General features: G+C 36.2%; 1 protein-coding gene across 2 annotated transcripts; it reads right to left on the bottom strand.

Annotated features, from left to right (window-relative positions):
- Positions 1 to 1,641: 1,641 nt before the first annotated feature.
- On the bottom strand, positions 1,642 to 21,790 carry LOC149811838 (large ribosomal subunit protein eL38z/eL38y-like). Of its 2 annotated transcripts, none has more exons than XM_089993136.1 (3): positions 21,729 to 21,790; positions 20,586 to 20,769; positions 1,642 to 1,850 (listed from the first exon to the last, which is right to left on the bottom strand). In XM_089993136.1, exons 1-3 carry the CDS (start codon positions 21,729 to 21,731, stop codon positions 1,828 to 1,830), a joined length of 210 nt encoding a protein of 69 aa, XP_089849262.1. In that variant the 5' UTR covers positions 21,732 to 21,790; the 3' UTR covers positions 1,642 to 1,827. The 2 variants fall into 2 exon arrangements, with proteins under 2 accessions (XP_089849262.1, XP_089849261.1); XM_089993135.1 differs by lacking the exon at positions 21,729 to 21,790 and adding an exon at positions 21,050 to 21,112.
- Positions 21,791 to 22,465: the final 675 nt, after the last annotated feature.

Raw genomic sequence — 22,465 nt, 5'->3', positions numbered from 1 at the left:
ACCACAACCATCCGTCTCATCACGACCATCACCCACCTCTCGAAAAACCACCCTCCCCACCATCCATCACCACCCACCTCCTCGAAAACGGTACCGAAGAAGCTCCACCACCCTCCCCACCATCCATTTAGCAGGTACATTGTTTATTCAAAGCGTACCAATTTTTAGTGATGCTATCAAGTTATGGTCCAAAACACTTAGAATTTCTGTGTGATGGTTTCACTCTGATTGAGGCTATTCTAAGATACATCTATAGTTGCGTGGGAGAGGTTATTTTATTCTTTTCTGCACAGTGCTTCATGTTTGGTGTTGGATCGCGGAACAGGAACATGGGAACCCAACCCAAAACTTAGAAGGGCTGAACTTGATTGAAAAGTAAATAACCATAGCAAATAGCAAGGAGTCCATGTCTTAGAGTTGCTCTTTTCTTTCCTTTTCTTTTCTTTGTTTGATCATTTGCAGCAGTAAAGGTGCTGGATGTCACCAATGGGGGGCCCGTGTGGTTGGTAGGAGCTATCAGTGCACGTCTCCTTGTGATGGAACGTTGCAAGTTCAAAACCCAGTGGTATGTTGAATCATAACGGGTGGGGTCTGCCTTACGCCAACTTGCCTTTCAGAAAAAAAAAAGGTGCAGGATGTTGTATACGAATATTTTAGAAGAGTTTTTTTCAAATATTTTGGATTAATAAAAGAAAACTCATAACATTGTCGTGAAAGAAGGCAATGATATTGAAAACTCTCATAACATTGCCGTAAAAGAAAGCAATAATATTATAAAAGACCAAGGCTTATTTTTTAATTTCCATTGTTCATAAAAATGTTAAAGAAAACATACGTAGATGAGAACAAAGAGAATCCTATAAAAAAATAAATCTTTGGGTCAACAATTTATCGCATTCTATAATTGATTGTTATTCAATTTCACTTATTGATCACAATTTTGTGTTAACTCATTAATGACAATTCTTAAGAGTGGCCTTCATGATGTAGACCATTTTTTTTCCTAATTAACCGCCATTTGCTGGAGAGAAGAGCCACGGAGGTACTTCTGAGTAGGGGTGCATACAAGCCCGCCTCGAGCGGAGCTCAGGCTCAAAAAGCTCAGCTCGAATTCGAGCCGAGCTTGAAAAGTTGTGTACAAACTCAGCTCGAGTTTGAGTTTGAGTTTGAGCTTGAGCCTAATACACAGTATACACATTACCCACTTAGCTAAAAGCAAGTTTAATGATTAAAAGCCAACAAAAATAATATATATCCTAAAATTAGTCAGCCACATGACATAATTAGACAAGCTTAATCAAGCTTGAATGCCTGATCAAGCTCAGTTTGTTTACTTAGACGAGTCAGAGTCAGGTTTAAAGGAGACGATCCCGTTGTACAGCCCTAAGGATGAGGATGAGTTTCCTAATTAACTGCCATCTCTAATGCATGTTTAGATCTGTTAGAAGCCTTGCCAACATAAACAGAGTTGATCTGGTTGGCTAATCTTAGCATAAAAAACCCATATACGGTCACCATTTACAGCATCATGTACTCATACGCGACAATCAGCTAGATGTGTTACCAAAGGACCCAAAAACTTGAAATCAGCATGAGAGAGAGTACATTGAGGCCGTAAATGGTGGAAGAGGGTCCAGCAGATGCAACACTAACAATTATTTCACATTGAAAAATCGAAGGAAACCAGTCATGACTTGTGCCTACAAAACTTAAAACGTCATTTCCTACAATTCACAATCCATTAAAACAGTAATGGAATCATCATTGTCTCGGAAAGGGAAGAAATCAGCATCCTAACTTCATAGGTGAAAAAAATGTAGCCAGCTCTCAAAGGTCTTGGACGCTCAAACCTGCAAGACACATGCACGTCACCAATGGAAGACTGCATTAATTTATCGAGTTAATAATCTTTCCAATGTTAGAGATTAGAGTATAAATAGCAGCTTATGCTTCATAAAAAATTTAGAACCACACACTTGAAAAATCATATGTTGCATAGATAGCTCACTAGAGGCAGGAGAGTTAACATCCAAACATCCTCAGATTGGTCTAAAAACGGGGAGAAAAAGAAACAACCCTAGTTTTGCTTCAGAAAGAAAAGCAGTTACAAAATGTAGCAACAATGATCATTTGTGCAGAGCAAAAACAGTTCATGCCCCTCAACGTTAGCGACTGTTCAGGGAAATGGCAAAGCAATAAAATTCTCTAGGGTTAATAAACAGGATGCCTTGCCTATACCAGAATCCCCACCATGTGAAGCTGTTTTGATATTGCTGAGTGACAGCCCTCAGGTTTTGAAAGGATCCTTGCCTATTCATTAATTGATCAGATTGACAATCACATTTGTTGACCCCGACTTCAAGCTATTAAAATGTTGTGGCCATTCAATTGGATGCTTCATGCTGGCTTTTCAGGAAGTCTTTCAAGTAATGCAATGAATTCAAGTTTATCTTCGACAAACTGACACTTATGGATGTCAACTATGTCACATGGATACGGCTGCAGATACAGGAATACAACCGTTTTTATGAAGTTTCAAATATGACTTTGTATATACAGGCATATGGAACAGGAGTTGAAATGCAGTATCCTTCTGACATAGGCTGTCAATCACCAAACTCTTGATTCTCGTAGCTTAAGAATGGGCCCTTCATTATTACAGTTCAGATATATGCTTGTCGTGGCACCCAATGATTTGTGGTCAGACCCTATTAATCAACCCCTAGGTTTCGGGTATGGACTTGTTTTGTTTTTGTGAGAGGGACGGAATTGAAACTTGATGTGACAAATTTTAGTCAATTTGAATCTGGTTGCCTGAGCTCCCTGTGGAACTGCGGACTCTTGACTTCTTCAAGAGCATATCTCAGTACCTTCAGGGATCACTTCTCAAGATTGATGTTCACTCATTCTAGGGAGTGTGTGGCTTATGATAGGATTTGTATAGAACCCCCACCCCACTTCCAACCATTGAGGTGGTAATGGAAATTGGCCGATCCTTTCAACAAGAAGTGTATGGACATTTCACTATTACAACCAGGACAAGGTTTCTAAAAGATTCTGTAAAAATTATATGAATCATGCTCCTTTGAAGAGATTGTTGAGAAACTCTGTTTTGATGTCACATAATATGATACACTGTCGTATTTGATTTTATATGATATGATAATATGTCCTCTTGAAAAATGTTATATTATGACTGAATATGTTTTGCCATAAATCTAACGAGTATTTGATGCAAGGATATCTCACCCAAAAAGGATGGAGACTTCCAGTTCAAGTACAACTAGTGCAATCATACTCCTTGAAGAAAAAGCTTGATGAGCCATGCATTCCTAAAGATCAACTGAAGAGATCGACTACCTCAAGATGAAGATTTTTTTCTTCTTTAGAGTCATATGTAACAGAACCTTCAGGAACATGCATATTGCATATTACATACTCATTCATAAAAGCTATATCATAAAAGTATACGATAGTTTCAAAAAGCTCCTTTTTGAAAACTAATAATTGTACCTTCTTACAACCCTTTATGAAAAAGGTATTTTGACATGATTTCAAAATGTAATAATTGTACCTTACATCATATACAAGACAACATGAAAAGAAATATAGGAAAAAAACAAAACATGAAATCAGCTACATAAAGAAAAATAAATATAATATGTTTTGAAAAGACTCTAGTTACCTTCTTTAAAGAAATAATTTCAAATGTAGGAAAAAGACAAAACATGATATCGGCTACATAAAGAAAAACAAATATAATATGTTTTGAAAAGACTCTAGTTACCTTCTTTAAAGAAATGATTTCAAATATGGGAAAAAGACAAAACATGAAAATCGGCTACACAAAGAAAACAAATATAATAAAGGTTTTGAAATGACTCTAGTTACCTTTTTACAAACCCATAGAATGTCGACTTACTTGAAGTCATCATTCTCTTTGTATAGCATTAAATACCTCCTGTAAGAAATCCTTGTTAAATATCCTTCTCAAGAATGTCGACTTTCTTGTAGTCTTCATTCTCTCTGAAGACTTTGAAAAACACAACATAAAGAAAACACTTGTCATGACTATGTACAAATAAATATCTCAAAGCTCTCATTGTACTTACACTCATTTAAAGTAAAGAAGTACTTATGTACCTCAAATCATTAATTAGGATAAAGACAAAACTACAATCCAACGTTCAATGTACTATTGTAAGAAATAGACTTTTTACATAAAATATGTATTACCTAAAATATTACAACGACTAGTGTACCCCATATTTTACTTTTATGGAAAAAGGCTTTCTCGAATTTCTCTAAAGATGTTTTTGAAATGACATAACATTTCACATCTCAAAAAGGCTACGATTTCAAAAACTAACGACTACTTTTTTAAAAGCTATATAAACACACTCAAATAAACTATTCAACATGGAATGGACATGTGAGCTTATAACGAGAAAAATTCCTATTCGATATTTGAAAAGAGAGCCTTGAAAAAGAAAGAGAAAAAGAAAAGAAAGAAAAGAGAAAAAGTCAAGTATAGCTCTTTAACAAAGAGTATCCTCTGAGTGACAAACAGAACATTCTGAGAATCCTTCATTCGTGCATTCATATCATTCTGAAGGTTTTATAGGAAGTATTGTAACTCTGTTATTCACTGTTTTCCTTTTTTGTTGAAAGAAGTAGACCTCTGTGAAAGAGAGTGTTGCCCTTCTCTGTTGAGAGAAGAAGACCTCTGTGAAAGAAGATGTTGTCCTTCACTGTTGAGAGAATAAGACCTCTATGGAAGAGGGTGTGCCCCTTCTCTGTTGAGAGAAGAAGACCTCTGAGGAAGAGGGTGTTGTACTATTTATCCGGTGACTCGGATGCTATAGTGGAAAGCTCAAGTGGTTTGCTTGGGGACTGGATGTAGGTCTGGGTATTGACCGAACCAGTATAAATTTTGTGTTTTATGTATTGTGCCTTATTGCCTGATTATTTTATTTTATCGATCTTTATCGTATTTCACTATTCACCCCCCCCCCCCCTCTAGTGGAATTTCATTTGGTATCAAAGCAGGTTTGCTGGTTTCGACATAACAAGTCTTCCAGCACAAATGGCATCTACCTCCTATGCTTGTGATATTGAAGGTCAACACGCATCTCGTCCTCCTTTCTTCAACGGCTCCAACTATGGATACTGGAAGTGCAGAATGGCTATATTTCTCAAGTCCATAAATTTTGTTGTATGAAAAATTGTTGAGCATCCATACATATCTCCATCCGCAGACTATAACTTATGGTCTGATGAAGAAAAGAAAATGACAAACCTAAATGCAAAGGCTATGAATGTCTTATATTGTGTCATTGATCAGAACGAATTCAATAGAATATCTATATGTGAATCTGCATATGATATTTTGCATTCTTTAGAGGTTATTCATGAAGGAACCAACAAAGTGAAAGAAGCCAAGATCTCATCTCTTGTCAGAAAATATGAGTTGTTCAAAATGAACAAAGATGAACCCATCACAGAGATATTTACCAGATTCACCAACATCACCAACAATCTAAAATCTCTGGGTGTAACATATTCCCAGACAGAAAAGGTGAAGAAAATCTTGAGATCTCTCACAACTGATTGGGAGAAAAAGACTACAGCTATTGAAGAAGCTCAAGATTTATCTAGGCTTACTCTGGACGACTTAATAGGCAATCTTATGGCCTATGAAGTCCACATGAAAGAAAGAAGGGAAGAAGAACAACCCTTAAAGAAAACTCTAGCCTTCCCAGCCCTTTCTGAGGATGAAGACTCAGAAAAAGAAACTGAGATTGCGCTACTCACCAGAAAATTTCAGCGCTTTATGAGAAGGAACCGGCTTCCAAATAAGCACAAAGAAAGAAAAGACCCAAAAGAAGATTCTATGTGCTACCAGTGTAATAAGTCAGGTCACCTGAGACGTGACTGTCCTCTTCTCAAAAGAAAATCCAAGACTGAGGAACCAAAGAAAAGGTTCTTCAAGAAAAAGGCTCTGCATGCTCAATGGGATGATTCAGAACCATCCACCAGTGAAGAGTCAAATGATGATGAAGCAGAAACCGCCAACATGTGCTTCATGGCAGAAAGCTCTGTAAGTGAATCTCTTGATATCTCCTTTGAAGATCTTCAAAATGCTTTTCAGGAACTTTTTGAAGAATCAAGGAAAACGATTCTAAAAAATAAACAGTTAAAATCTGAGAATCTAGAGCTCCTTTTGAAAAATGAAAAACTCAGTATTGAAAATTCTGAGCTACAAAAGAAAAATCTTCTTATTACATCTGAAATCTTATCTACTAGCTCCAAGACTAAAAATCTGCAAGTAAAAATTTCAGAATTAAAAAGTAAAACTGAGAACCTTATGAAAACGGTTTTCAAGTTTACTAAAGGAAAAGAGAACTTGGATAAACTCCTATCCTCTCAAAAAGTCTCTTTCTACAAGAATAGTATTGGCTACTCCCATTTCAACAAGCCTTCTTGTATGAATCAAAAGACCACTTTTGTGAAAAGTTCTTCTGAACCAAATAAGGAGTATTATAATTCTAATTTTTTGAACTCCTCTAAGGCTATAGACAAACCCAAATCCAAATGGATATGGGTTCCAAAGTCTAACAAAAAAGGACCCGATTGGGTACCAAAAAGAAATTTTACTTAATGATTTGCAGGCTCCAAACAAGAAGAACAGATGGATTCTAGACAGTGGATGTTCAAAACACATGACTGGACATTCAGACCTCTTTGTTGTTCTTAATAAAAAAGGAGGAACTGTCACCTTTGGAGATAACAACAAAGGTTTGATAATAGGTATTGGTAATATTGAAAATATAGATAAACCTCTTATCAAAGACGTTCTCCTGGTTAAAGGCTTAAAACATAACCTTCTAAGTATTAGTCAAATGTGTGATACAGGTTATAATGTTAGCTTTAATCATAATGTTTGTCTTATAGCAGACACCAACGAAAATATTATCTTAAAAGGTATAAAAAAAATAATATATATGAACTATACCTAGAAAACATCACAGAACATTGCCTCATAGCTAATAATGACTCTCAACATTTATGGCACATGAGAATGGGTCATGTCAATTCTAAGTACATGTCTGAATTAGCTAAAGATAAGTTAGTACGTGGGTTATCCAAAATATCTTTTAAAAAGGATTATTTTTGTGATGCATGTCAATTAGGAAAACTGTCCAAATCATCTTTTAAATCAAAAAATATCATTTCAAGCAAAAGACCTTTAGAGCTTCTCCACCTGGATCTCTTTGGTCCTTCTAGAGTAACTAGTAATAATCACAATAAATACGTTTTTGTCATTGTAGATGACTACTCAAGATTTACTTGGGTAATATTTTTGAAAAACAAAAGTGATACGTTTTGTCAATTTGAAATTTTATGTAAAAAATTACAAAATGAAAAATCTTGTTCTATTGTTAAAATCCGTAGTGACCATGGAGGAGAATTTGAAAATGAACTTTTTGAAAAATTTTGTAACTTGCATGGTATTTCTCATAACTTTGCCTTTCCTAGAGCTGCACCTCAAAATGGTGTAGTAGAAAGAAAGAATAGAACCCTTCAGGAATCTGCTAGAACTATACTTCAACACAATAATCTTACTAAATCTTTTTGGGCAGAAGCTGTTAATACTACATGCTACATAACAAATAGAGTTCTCATTAGACCCTTATTAAATAAAACTCCCTATGAACTATTCTATGACAGAACTCCAAGAATAGACTATTTCAAAGTCTTTGGTTGTAAATGCTTTATCCTAAACACAAAAGATAGCCTAGATAAATTTGATGCTAAATCTATTGAAGGCATATTTTTAGGATATTCAAGTCATAGTAAAGCATACAGGGTTTTCAATAAGTGTTCTAAGTCTATTGAAGAATCTATGCATGTTAGTTTCTGTGAATCTATTGATCAATCTGTTCATAAGCAAACTAACGATGATGATGTTGAAAGTACAGATTTATTTTTAGATAACACAGCTAAGTCTAATGAAGATGATCATCAAAGAACATTTGTCGATATCAAAGATCATCCTCAAAAGCAGATTTTGGGAGAACTGACAAAGGGGGTTCAGACTAGAGCTCAGCTAGAACGGATTGCAAATATGGCATTCATTTCTCAACTTGAACCAAAGAAGATTGATGAAGCCATCATCGATGAGTTCTGGATGTTAGCCATGACTGAAGAACTGAATCAATTCCAAAGGAATGAAGTTTGGGATCTTGTACCAAGACCAAAGGATCATCCAATCATTGGGACAAGATGGATCTTAAGAAACAAGCTAGATGAAACAGGTAATGTTATAAGAAACAAGGCAAGACTAGTAGCTTAAGGATACAACCAGGAGGAAGGTATTGATTTTGATGAAACTTTTGCTCCTGTTGCTAGACTTGAATTTATTAGGATGTTTTTAGCATATGCAAGCTATATGGATTTTAAACTATATCAAATGGATGTTAAAAGTGCTTTTCTAAATGGTTTTATAAATGAAGAAGTTTATGTAAAACAACCTCCAGGATTTGAAAATGAACAATATCCAGATCATGTTTTCAAACTCAAACGTGCTTTGTATGGTTTAAAACAAGCACCTCGTGCTTGGTATGATAGACTTAAAATCTTTTTGTTAAAAACTGGCTTTTCTGTAGGCAAAGCAGACTCTACATTATTTGTAAAAATAGTGAATAATCATACCCTAATTGTTCAAATATATGTAGACGATATCATCTTTGGATCTTCTAACAGCACTCTTTGTGAAGAATTCTCTAAGTCCATGCAGAAAGAATTTGAAATGAGTATGATGGGAGAACTAACCTACTTTCTTGGACTGCATATTAAGCAAACCAAGGATGGAGTTTTCATCAATCAGTCTAAGTATGCTCGTGAACTTCTGAAGAGGTTCAACATGAACTCAATTGCTTCAAAATCTACTCCTATGAGCACTACTACTGTTTTGGACAAAGATGAAGATGGTAAGTCTGTTGATACAAAGGTATATCGAGGTATGAGAGGATCACTTCTCTATTTAACTGCTAGCCGTCCAGATATTATGTTCAGTGTTTGCTTGTGTGCTAGATTTCAGTCAAATCCAAAAGAATCACATCTTAAAGCTGTAAAAAGAATAATGAGATATTTAAAAGACACAGTTGATTTTGGATTATTCTATTCAAAATCCTCTACATTTGATTTAATCTCATACAGCGATGCTGACTTTGCTGGAAGTAAATCTGACAGAAAAAACACAAGTGGAACATGTCATATGCTAGGGCACTCACTTGTATCATGGTTCAGTAATAAACAAAACTGTATTATCTACTACTGAAGCTGAATACATTGTTGCTAGCCTAGCCTGTACACAAGTTATCTGGATGAAACAAACCTTAAAAGATTTTGGTTTAAATTTTGAAAATACAACTATCTTCTGTGATAATACTAGTGCTATAAACTTATCTAAGAATCCTATTTTACACTCACGAACTAAGCACATTCAAATAAGACACCACTTCTTAAGAGAACAAGTCTTAAACAAAATAATTAAACTGGAATTCATACCCACTAATCAACAGTTAGCAGACATATTCACTAAACCATTAAAACGTGAAGACTTTACACGAATTAGAAGAGAACTAGGAATATGCAAACTAAGTGACTTATAAATTAATCACACTTATTATAATACTTCTTATAAAGTTTTGTTAAAATCTTATTTTAAAAGTTTTTTTTATCGATTTTTGTTAGTCAAACTAGGTTTCCATATTCACGTATACTCTAAACTCTTATAAGACTCATTCTTTATGTCTTTCAACTTGTCATCTTTCAAGTACACATCCATTATGACTCCTTGTCCTATCTCCTTTCACTCATATCCATAAAAACTAATTATATTAAAAGCTATCATAACATTGTTCACATCACTCATCTCATAACTCCTTTATTATTTTTGTCCTTTTGTGAAAACCTCTCTTACGATAAATTGATTCACCTTCAACATGATAACATATTAGTTTATGAGAAATCTTGCTTTTCAAATTGTTAGTTAAAATCGAATGATTTTTTTTTGTTCTTTTGTTTTTTTTAGATCTAGTTGCTATGTTCTCACGTAAATTTTTACTATATCATTTGATATATCATATATTACGTGCACTCTATTATATCTCACGTAAATTTTTACTATATCATCTTTTATATCATAGCCTAAAGAACTATCTATTATCATCTCTTCATGCTTTACATCTTTTACAAAAAGTATTGTAAAAACACTTGTACTCCACCCATTAGTACGTTTTGTATCACCTTTTTATCTCTCTCTCTCTCTACATTATACGAAGCTCCTTTTCATCCGTGACCATGACTCTCTCATATATCTCTCTCCAAACGAGACTCATTAAAACCTTGTCCTTCATTTTTTATTCTCATTAGTACCTTTAGTACTTTCTCTCTCTCATACGAATTGAGCCTCCATTCTTGTCAATCTGTGTTTGTGACTCCTTTACTAGTTTAAAACTTAACTTTATTCTCTAAAAATTATGAACTTCCTCAAATCGAGTTTCTTTAAAAATATGTTTATCAAATAAACAATAATTCATGTCAATCATAACTTTATTTTATGTCTTTTATCTCATATCAATCATGATTTTTTATTACTTCTTATCCTACTCGAAAATCCATATATGTCATCTCACTTTTCTCTATGACTACTCTCACTCCTTCCACGCATATCCATAAAAATATTTCTTATATAAGCAATTATTACTCTTCACTCATGAATATCTTCTTGTCTCATCATCTCTCTTACCACTATTCCTAGTCAAAGTGTGTCCCACTCATATTTACGTATACTCATAAAAATTACAAATGTGAAGACACATTAATCATGACACATTTTTTAAGGCATTCTTTTCTTTCAAAAATGTCATATCTTTCAAACCACATATCCGTATCACCCTTCTTTATGTCTATTCATTCTTTTTCCACACATATCAAAATATATACTTATTAAATAACAAATTATTGCCTCGCTCACTTATCTTTGTTTGTCTTATTCCAAAATCACTCTTCACGAATTTGGAATGCTTCCACATCAAGTAATATCATGTAGAAAAAGTTGTTTGTTTTATTAGGCCATTATTTTCTTCACTCTCTTCAATATGACACTCCATACTCAATTCATGACATTTCTCACTACTCGATAAACTCTCCCATAGTATATTTGTTCAAATCTATGTCCTTCTTAACATACATACCAATATAATACACTATTTTCCACCATTGATTTGATTTGTCATTCACAAGCCCCTTAACTTACAACTCACGAATTTCCTTATTCAAACTACAATCCAAAAATCATTCACTTCCATTGTCATTCAATTATTGTCACAATTATTTTTTCTCTTCTATTTAATCGATTGGTTCATTCCTCACCAATACCACTCGTATCTCACTATCTTCATACATACTTTCAAACTCGTTCCTCCATAGTACCACTCGAACGATCGGTACTTCGAAAAATTCTTCTCTACACCAACTGCTCACAACTTCCCTGGCACATGAGGAATCTCCAACCTCATGCTCAACTGCTTGCCCAGATTCTTCTCCACAATATCTATCCCAAGCCTCCACGCAAGGGATTAGTACCAAGAAAAATCTCTCTCCTTATCGACGCAATTTTTTCTTCTACTCCGATAAACTGGTCCAACATTCTTTTCGACCTTTTTATTCGTTATCAAAAATTTCAGCCTCTTCTTTTCGGGTGTTTTATAACTCCCATTCTAAAATACTTCAAAGTACCCCTTCACAACGAAGTTATCCTCCATCCCTCTCAGGTCCTCGATGCTACTTCCTTCAATCTCAGGTCGTTGCACCTGCCCGGCTCTGATGAAGATGCTCCAACATCCAACTTTGATTACTTCTCTGCACTGATGGATGTCCAGCGTTCGCAGGATCGTATCCTTCGCAATCAAGCCTTGTTGCAGCAGACTCTCCAAACCCGTCAACCGGATCGTGACGCCCGAACACATCAACCTACTCCACCTTCGGAATAAACTTATTTTTTTTACTGTAATATTTATTATTGGTCTGTAATAACTCTATTACTCTGATCCCTTCCTTTTTGTCTATGACAAATTGGGAGAAAACCTGTCTCCATTATTGGAGAAATACTCTCTTTAAACATTTTTCAATATTTTATAATATTATTATTTCTATGCATAATGTCTTTTTGATAGGGGGAGCATATTTTGTCATCATCAAAAAGGGGGAGAATGTTGAGAAACTCTGTTTTGATGTCACATAATATGATACACTGTCGTATTTGATTTTATATGATATGATAATATGTTCTCTAGAAAAATGTTATATTATGACTGAATATGTTTTGCCATAAATCTAACGAGTATTTGATGCAAGGATATCTCACCCAAAAAGGATGGAGACTTCTTGTTCAAGTACAACTAGTGCAATCATACTCCTTGAAGAAAAAGCTTGATGAGCCATGCATTCCTAAAGATCAACTGAAGAGATCGACTACCTCAAGATGAAGATTTTTTCCTTCTTTAGAGTCATATGTAACAGAACCTTCAGGAACATGCATATTGCATATTACATACTCATTCATAAAAGTTATATCATAAAAGTATACGATAGTTTCAAAAAGCTCCTTTTTGAAAACTAATAATTGTACCTTCTTACAACCCTTTATGAAAAAGGTATTTTGACATGATTTCAAAATGTAATAATTGTACCTTACATCATATACAAGACAACATGAAAAGAAATATAGAAAAAAGACAAAACATGAAATCGGCTACATAAAGAAAAACAAATATAATATGTTTTGAAAAGACTCTAGTTACCTTCTTTAAAGAAATAATTTCAAATGTAGGAAAAAGACAAAACATGATATCGGCTACATAAAGAAAAACAAATATAATATGTTTTGAAAAGACTCTAGTTACCTTCTTTAAAGAAATGATTTCAAATATGGGAAAAAGACAAAACATGAAAATCGGCTACACAAAGAAAACAAATATAATAAAGGTTTTGAAATGACTCTAGTTACCTTTTTACAAACCCATAGAATGTCGACTTACTTGAAGTCATCATTCTCTTTGTATAGCATTAAATACCTCCTGTAAGAAATCCTTGTTAAATATCCTTCTCAAGAATGTCGACTTTCTTGTAGTCTTCATTCTCTCTGAAGACTTTGAAAAACACAACATAAAGAAAACACTTGTCATGACTATGTACAAATAAATATCTCAAAGCACTCATTGTACTTACACTCATTTAAAGTAAAGAAGTACTTATGTACCTCAAATCATTAATTAGGATAAAGACAAAACTACAATCCAACGTTCAATGTACTATTGTAAGAAATAGACTTTTTACATAAAATATGTATTACCTAAAATATTACAACGACTAGTGTACCCCATATTTTACTTTTATGGAAAAAGGCTTTCTCGAATTTCTCTAAAGATGTTTTTGAAATGACATAACATTTCACATCTCAAAAAGGCTACGATTTCAAAAACTAACGACTACTTTTTTAAAAGCTATATAAACACACTCAAATAAACTATATCTCAAAAAGGCTACGATTTCAAAAACTAACGACTACTTTTTTAAAAGCTATATAAACACACTCAAATAAACTATTCAACATGGAATGGACATGTGAGCTTATAACGAGAAAAATTCCTATTCGATATTTGAAAAGAGAGCCTTGAAAAAGAAAGAGAAAAAGAAAAGAAAGAAAACAGAAAAAGTCAAGTATAGCTCTTTAACAAAGAGTATCCTCTGAGTGACAAACAGAACATTCTGAGAATCATTCATTCGTGCATTCATATCATTCTGAAGGTTTTATAGGAAGTATTGTAACTCTGTTATTCACTGTTTTCCTTCTTTGTTGAAAGAAGTAGACCTCTGTGAAAGAGAGTGTTGCCCTTCTCTGTTGAGAGAAGAAGACCTCTGTGAAAGAAGATGTTGTCCTTCACTGTTGAGAGAAGAAGACCTCTATGGAAGAGGGTGTGCCCCTTCTCTGTTGAGAGAAGAAGACCTCTGAGGAAGAGGGTGTTGTACTATTTATCCGGTGACTCGGATGTGATAGTGGAAAGCTCAAGTGGTTTGCTTGGGGACTGGATGTAGGTCTGGGTATTGACCGAACCAGTATAAATTCTGTGTTTTATGTATTGTGCCTTATTGCCTGATTATTTTATTTTATCGATCTTTATTGTATTTCACTATTCACCCCCCCCCCTCTAGTGGAATTTCAGAGATGAGAACCAATTTAGTGCTTTGGAAAAGTCCAAAGAGATATTATGCAGTCTGAATGAGCAGAAAAGACTTATTCCTTAATCAGCACCAGAGTTACAACCTACAAAAGCCCTGCACAGAATACATCTATTTTGGTTTCTCTCTCTGCTGTAATAAGGCGACTTGCCAGTGTTGGATTTAGGGATCGCAGTGGACCGGGGGGAAACGGGACGCCACCCCGCCTCTCCCCGTTTGGACCGGGGATGGAAATTAAAATCAAAACCCATGCGGGGATGGACTTACGCTTTCCCCCGCCTCGCCCTGTCCCGATCCCCGCCTGGCCCTGCCCCATCCCCAATCATTCTTTAGGGATGGCAATGGACCGAGAGGAAATGGGACCCCGCCCCGCCTCGCCCCGTTTGGACTGGGGATGGAGGACATGAAACGGGGATGGAGGTTAAAACCAAAACCCGTGCGGGGATGGAGGCAGGGATGAACGGCAGGATTTTAAGACGGGGTGGGGGTAGAGACCTTGTCCCCCCACCCCGGTCCACTGCCATCCCTAGTTGGATTCCATTCTCGTGACCACGGTCTGATTGGATAGTTGAAAGGATAGCAACAAACCAACCCCAACATACTCATAACTGACAAGCGAATATCCAAACTCTATTTTCCAGCATCCAAAGTTTGAATGTTTCCCCAGTCCCCTGTGAGCTTACAGTGATACGTGGCTTTAGCTTCCACTCATCTCATGTGTTGAACGAGTCCTAAACTCATCAAGAAATGTCACGCGGTCTGATTGGATAGTCGAAAGGATAGCAACAAACCAACCAACCCCCCCCCCCCATATAACTGACAAGCCAATATCCAAACTCTATTTTCCAGCATCCAAAGTTTGAATGTTTCCTCAGTCCCTTGTGAGCTTACAGTGATACGTGGCTTTAGCTTCCACTCATCTCATGTGTTGAACGAATCCTAAACTCATCAAGAGATGCCACACGGTCCCACCTTCCTCCAACCACCCCAACTACCATCTTCTTCACCTTCCCAAAATCAAATCAACTTCAATGAGCAGCCAAACTCTGTTGACATCTCACTTGGCTTTGAGTTCTCGGGTATAACTTTGGACAGGAATGTCTTAGCTATCATACACAGAGATAGGGCTACTGATCCCAAATGTCGTGTTGTAAAACCTCATAAGAGCAGCCAAATTCCTCCAGGATGCCTTGACGAGAACAATACCTATGAGGGTATGGGTATTGAAAGCAAAACTAGAAAGCATAAACCCCAAGCTTGTATTACTTCCTTTGACCCTAAAGTTGCTGTAACAGAGCAAACCCAACCAATGTAACTGCTCCTACAAGCTGCTCCAGTCATATGGCATCTCCTCTGAACCGATGAAAGTCTTACCTTGGAATAATGACCTGGGTCCTTTGCCCAGAGAGATCTACCAGGTGAGTTTAATTTATCTCATTCTACTGTTAACCATAATCTTCAACTAGTTTGGTATGATGGTAATGGAATAAATCTAGATGAAGGAATGAATTCTTTTTTCTTGGAAATTACTGACACATACTCAGTTCCATGAAGATGCTTGCATGAATATACGGCGACCAAGCAAGAAATGGGTGAGATCAGATATAAATTTAGCTATCAAAAGAGTTTGTGTTGACATTTTGTTCTTGCTGAAGGACTTTTGCTTGCATCTCATGCAATTTGCAATCATATGCAATTCCATCATGTGCGATTCAAAATCATACGACTCCAAATAACAGGGTGGACAATGTGATTTGGATCTCATGAAAAGTGAGTAAAGTGGCCCCAAAAGTGATTCTGAATTTCATTGTCCCATTTTCCTACGTTTGCATGAGAAATGGGGCAAATGCAAATCTTTCTGTCACCATTTGTGAAAGAGTGATTCTCATTTGGAGCAAAACAGACATGATCTAAGGTCTCTTTAAGTTCTTTTGACCAAATTAAGATAACTTTTTCTATGAAGTCGCCGCTTAGAAGGATCATTGTTCTCTGGGATCCAATAAGAACCAGCCTGATATACTACATAAGATGGATCGAACCATTACAGTTAAGATGGAGAAGGGGACTCATCAATTGATTTTAACTGGCATCAATGGACATAATTACAATGTTCGAAGCAGGGAACTGTTAAATACTCTTTGCCAAAATTATTCTCCCCTGCCTTGGTAAGCTATTGGCAAATGGAATCCAGTCTGATCAACAGATGAGAGACTGGACATCAACTATGATACACTTGCTATGAGGAATTTAAATATTTAATCATATGCTGCAAGCATGTGGTTCTATGGAAATTAATGCCACTACTCAATTCACGTGGCATAATAATCAATCTGAAATAAATTTTGAGGCTAGCAGAATTAACAGGCTTGTTGTAAAAGCCATTTTGGATTTTGCTCTTCCCTAATACATGGCTTCTTACCCGTCCCAAGCATGTTTTCATAATGCTCTCTCGGTCAACTTAGAGAATGTTAAAGTCAAGGCTCTGATTAATTTTAGATTTTTTTAAATGTGGGCCATCAAAGCGAAATGTTGATCTATCATTGAAGAGGTATGGAACAATACTTTAGGTTAAAAGACAAAATTCAATTACTTTTGTAGCATGAAGAGATTTGGCATCAGAAGTCGCATTGCAAATGGATTTAAGAGGTAGAATAGGAACATTGTTTTTCTTTATGTTGCCTTCGAACATAATATGCACTACAACTCCAACCAAGTCATGTGAGGGGTGAGGATGTATAGAACTGCTATGACATCAATCAAATCAGGAGTATGCCACCTTTTCCTATTCTTTATTTCTAAGATCTCTTCCTTTTCTCAATTTATTCCAAAAATTATGGTGAGAAGAATGAGGCTCATTTCACAGTGCATCATCTCACACACTCAAAGAGCTTTCCTAAAAGGAAGACATATACAAGAAATTATGCTTGTCGCACATGAGATGCTAGACAGCCTACACTCTAGTCACAAGCCTACTTCTTTTCCTAAATTGGCCTTGTTAAGACTTATGACAAGTTTAATTGTTTTTTTTTCAATCCTTGCAATTTTTTGGGTTTGACAGTACTTGGATTCAATGTGTCATGCTATGTCAGAACAGACAACTTTTCAGTAGTAATCAATGGGCAGCTGAGTGATGTGTTTTGAGCAGCCAGGCCATTTGCCAAAAGGATTCAATATCTCCATATTTATTTCTCATAGTTATGAGGCATCTAAGTGGTAAGCTGCATTAAGAATAGATAGAAAGGTGTACCATTTGTAGAGCAGTTAGATACTTCAAATGGAGTCACAGCTTATATGCAAATGATTCCTTTCTCCATCTGGCATAAAGCCTCTTCAGTGGAAAATCTCCTGCAGGTGATACAAGACTTTCAACACAAATCAGGCTTTAAGATAAGTAAGAAGAAATCACTCCTTTTCGTGGAACTAGAAATCATATCGCACAAGTCCTTCATCTCTCAATAGAAAAGAGGAGATCTTCCAATTAAATACTTGGGAATCCCTATTTTCAAAGGCAAATTGACTGCAAACATGTGTGCAGACCCTTGGTTCAGAAAGTTCAATATAAATTTAAATCTGCAGTAAATTTCACTCCTTATCGGACCATGTTAATCTGACTACTTCGTGTTTCCTTCATTCAAATTAAATATTTGCAATGCGAGTCCTAATGGTTTAGGTGGCTTAATTCAAAAGCTTCTTGGGGATGGAAAAGATCAAAGAGAGCACACAAACTCCTGATCAGGGTGCAATCAGGTCGGTGGACAATGAGAAAAGTCGACTTCTAATTTTACCCATGGGTGTCGTGCAAACATTGGAGTAGGGTATCTGTGTTGGTTGGTTATAAAAATCAGGAATAACCTACATGAGGAGCTACTGAGTTGGAGTTGGGTGAAGTTTGAAGATAAAAGGCTAAAATCAAGCATGGCTTATTTGGTTTCAGCTTGTAGTTGGGCAAATACGGGAGTGCAGAAACAAAGTTGTGTTTGATGATGATCATTGTACTCTCACCCAAATGGTGTCTGATTGTCTAAACTCCATTGGGGTAGATTATTCCTAAATTCCAGATATTGGAACACCATATCATCTTAATTAGACTTTTTCCATTAGATGGAGGCTGCCACCTCAAGATTGGATTAAGATATCTGCATGTTGCAAGTTACAATCCTTCTGGTCCATTAGCTTCACGATCCACGATAATAAAGGCCAATTTCTAGAGGTTTGATGGCTTATTAGTCCCAAACAAGAGGGCACCAGATTGTGGAAGGAATTCATTTGTCATATTTCTGATGCTAACCAGGTTAAAGTGGAATCCTCTAGTATAGATATCTGCATCAGATTGAAGAGGCATTGGAAGGAAGAAGGCCTAAAATTGTTCAAGAAGAAAGCTTTGTACAGAAAATCTAGCCATTTAGGAGTACCAAAAGCATTTGGGGCCATAGAAGCATATTACATGCAGTGTAAAGTTTGCTAAGCTGGGTATGATGGAAACTGGGAGACTTTGGAAGGATAAATCCTTGATTGGTTCCATGGTGTTCAATGTCCATTAACTGTATATCCTTGCAACTGTTTTCTTTTGCACTGGTGGATCTGCCTAACCCCAGCTTGATGACCCAATGATATGTCAATTTAGATTGTAAGCATAAAGTTAGATACAACATCGCCATCGGTCATTACATTGTCATATGAAATGTATTCATTATCTTGAAAATAAACTCCAGAAAGTCAAAATCTATAATAATAAAATGCAATGTCTGTGACTCTGTAATCAACATTAGTTCACAAGAACACTTTATGATAATAAATTGTGGAATTTGGAACAACTAGACAGGTAAAGTCATACTATTTATAATCAAGGGGGCTTGTGCACAAACTGAAGTTACAGAAGGACTAATGTATTGACAAGACAAGAGTTATAATACCAAAGCTAAAAGTCCTAAAATCATTCATAAAATACCCAATTATGTGGATGCAACTCAAAACCCCATCATATTTTCTTGCTCACCTCTAAGAATATTTGCTTCAACATACCTAGCACTGGTATGATTCTCAATCGACATCCTTCAATTTCAGATGATGCATAAAGATTTTCTATAGCATAGTTGTACAATCGACTTAGCCACACATTCCAAGCATGAATCTCATACTGTAACATATATTTGTAGAAACATCTCTGGTTCCATAATATTCCATAGAAAACAATCAAATTTGCAAAATTTGTTCATACTTTAAATTCCCTCAATGAACAATCCAGGCAAGAAAAGACCCTTTTCTTTTCAATTAGATCAGCTTCCTCTAAGACTTTCTTACTCCACAAAAGTAGCAGGATTCATCTGCTTCTGTGAATAATGCTTCTACTCTCTATGTATTATTTTCAGGCATTCCCTATGTGAAATTGATTACTAAATTACTCCCATTGCTGATCCTAAACATGCCCATGGTCACAATAGCCCCAGCATTATTGTTGTTCACAAGTATTTGTGCAAAGACAAAAGCTCATATAAGGTATTAGCCTAACTGAAAATTCCAATTACCTGCCAAAAGCAGGTGCCACCACCATCCACATATCAATGAACTAGTTGATTATATGAATTTTAGCCAAATAAATCTTCTATCACACTCCTTATACCAGTTCATGAAGCTAAGGATGAAGCAGAAACTAGTGTAAATAGACATAAAAGGTATGGCAGAAATCACAACCTTCAAAAAACCGACCACATATTATTTCTGGATTAGTAAGCACACAAAAAGGAGGAGGATTCATCTGATTGATGTCATATTCAAAAGGAAGGATTCAATACACTTTTTTGCAAATATGAACAACATTTTGATTTCGCCAGTATGACATGAATTGAACTACTATCATTTAGCCAAAGAAGGATAGAAAACCAGTAATCTTTTCTACAACTACACAATAAGGATGGAACAGTTTCCAAGCTCAGTCTTCGGACCAAAAGAGGATATGAAGGAATTGAAACATATGATTTTGTATTGATGAGATAAATATGAAAGGTTGTAAATGTAAGTGTGTGCAGTGACAGAAAAGAAACATTCATGTCAAGGAAGCAAGAAGACCAAGTTTAAAAAGAATTCTGGAGAGCACAACTTAGAAACAAACATGAATGCCCTAAACCTATCACACATGCATGCACATGAAAAAAATTAAAATGAAAGCATGAACTGAAACGACCTGTCTACCAACCAAAAGGGTTCAGTACGAATGACCTAGACGAGAAGCTTATCCATATTCCCCTACTGGCAGTATATGTGAAGTGAAAACCAACCTGGTGGTAGAGATTGCTTCAACTTATCAGCCTTCTCTGTGTCAAAAACACATAGAGTATACAGATACTTGGAACAACGGACCTTGAATTTCACCACATCTTTGCTCCGCTTAATCTTAACAGATCGTGCATCTTTCCTTCTTGCTGTAAGAAGGAAATCCTTGATCTCGTGAATTTGCTTAGGCTGCAAGTTATAGCCATAGATGTCACTAAAATCATACCTAATACTTCACAAAAGAAATTAGGTGATCATAAGCAGCCCACAACAGTTATGACTCTTGGCTATTCCACCTTCACAAAAAGCACAACAATGGGTGTTTGTGAACACCAAGATCGAAACAATTCTCCAGTATTTTTACTTTATAAGAAACTGTTTCTAATCCAGAAGCAGGATCAATGGAGCCAGAGATTAAAAAGAATCCCCTAAAATCGATAAATATTTAACTATGTTTATACAACCATACAGTATGCTCCACGGTTGCGCGATACATGGAAGTGATCATCAGAAGCATGATACAATAAGAGATACCAAACTCAAGATCGTCGATTCCACGTTACGAGACTTCAACTTCACAAACCAAATACTATTTAGATCTACAAACACTGAAAGAAGAACCAACTGGAATAAACGATTCACCCGATATCGTAATGTCAACAAATCAATGTAAAAAGAACCAGAAAATATAATAACTAAAGAAACCATGCAAACTATACGGAACAAAGACCAAATGTTGTGAATCGGAAACCAAAAATTCACGACCTACAATTTTTTAGATAAACCGGAAAAACGAAAGGACCGAACCTTCTTAGCCGATCCATCGATTTAAGGCATTATGCAGAATTTACAGCGTAATTATAAAAACAAAAAAGGAACCAATGGAACAGAACAATAACAAGAATTCCCAATTCTCAACCGAATTAACGTGCCCTAATCCAAAATTTGATTAACAAAATAGCTACATAACCAGAAAAATAAGGCAAAACCCAAAAATCCTCCCAAGATCTCCACACTACCGGAAAAAAAGAAAAAATACAAAAAAACGACAAAAAAATCTCCAGAAGAACATAGTTACATGATTTTTGACACGAATATGAGGTAGAATTAAAATATAAAAATTTGAAAAAAAAGAAGGAAAAGCACACCATTTTCGTTATTCCCTTGCAGCTCGCACGCCCCAAACCCTAATTCATTTGCTTGACTAGAGAGGGAGCGTTAGGATTTATTGGGGAGAGGGGAAAGGACTTTAGTAACCCTGAAACTTCTAAATAAGACGTTAGAGATGTTGACATATGTCCGGATTCGACACAACAATATACAATCTGACGTGGTCGCTACGGGCTCATCATCGAGGTTAGGGATGGCAGTCAACCGGGGCGGGGCGGGAGACAAGGTCTCTACCCCCGCCCCGTTTCAAAATCTGAACCTTCATCCCTCACACGGGGATGGATTTTAACCTCCACCCCCACCTCCATCCCTGTTTCATGTCCTCCATCTCCGGTCTAAAGGGGGCGAGGTGGGGCGGGGCCCCCATTTTCCCTTACTCTATATTCATCCGGGGCGGGGCTAGCTGGGGATTGAGATGGGGATGGAGCTTTGCGGGGAAAAGCGTAAGTTCATCCTCGCACCGGGATAGATTTTGACCTCCATCCCCGCCTCATGCCCTTCATCCTCGGTCCAAACGGGGCGAGATGGGGTGGAACCCCATTGTCCCCCGATCGGTCCACTGCCATCCCTAATCGAGGTCGGTTTCACTCATCCCCCATCTTGTTGTTTTGACCAAAACAGATAGATGGATTAGACCCAACAATTTGTGTGTTATCAACTGTTGATTTTTTTAATAGCTGAATTTTTTATTTTTTGATAGGCAAGCTCGGGTTAG

The sequence above is a fragment of the Nuphar pumila genome, chromosome 17 (assembly GCF_984573655.1).
Source record: "Nuphar pumila chromosome 17, dmNupPumi1.hap1.1, whole genome shotgun sequence".
NCBI classification, from domain to species: domain Eukaryota; kingdom Viridiplantae; phylum Streptophyta; class Magnoliopsida; order Nymphaeales; family Nymphaeaceae; genus Nuphar; species Nuphar pumila.
Note: the sequence above shows the minus strand (reverse complement) of the source record. Positions and strands in the feature narration are given on the sequence as shown.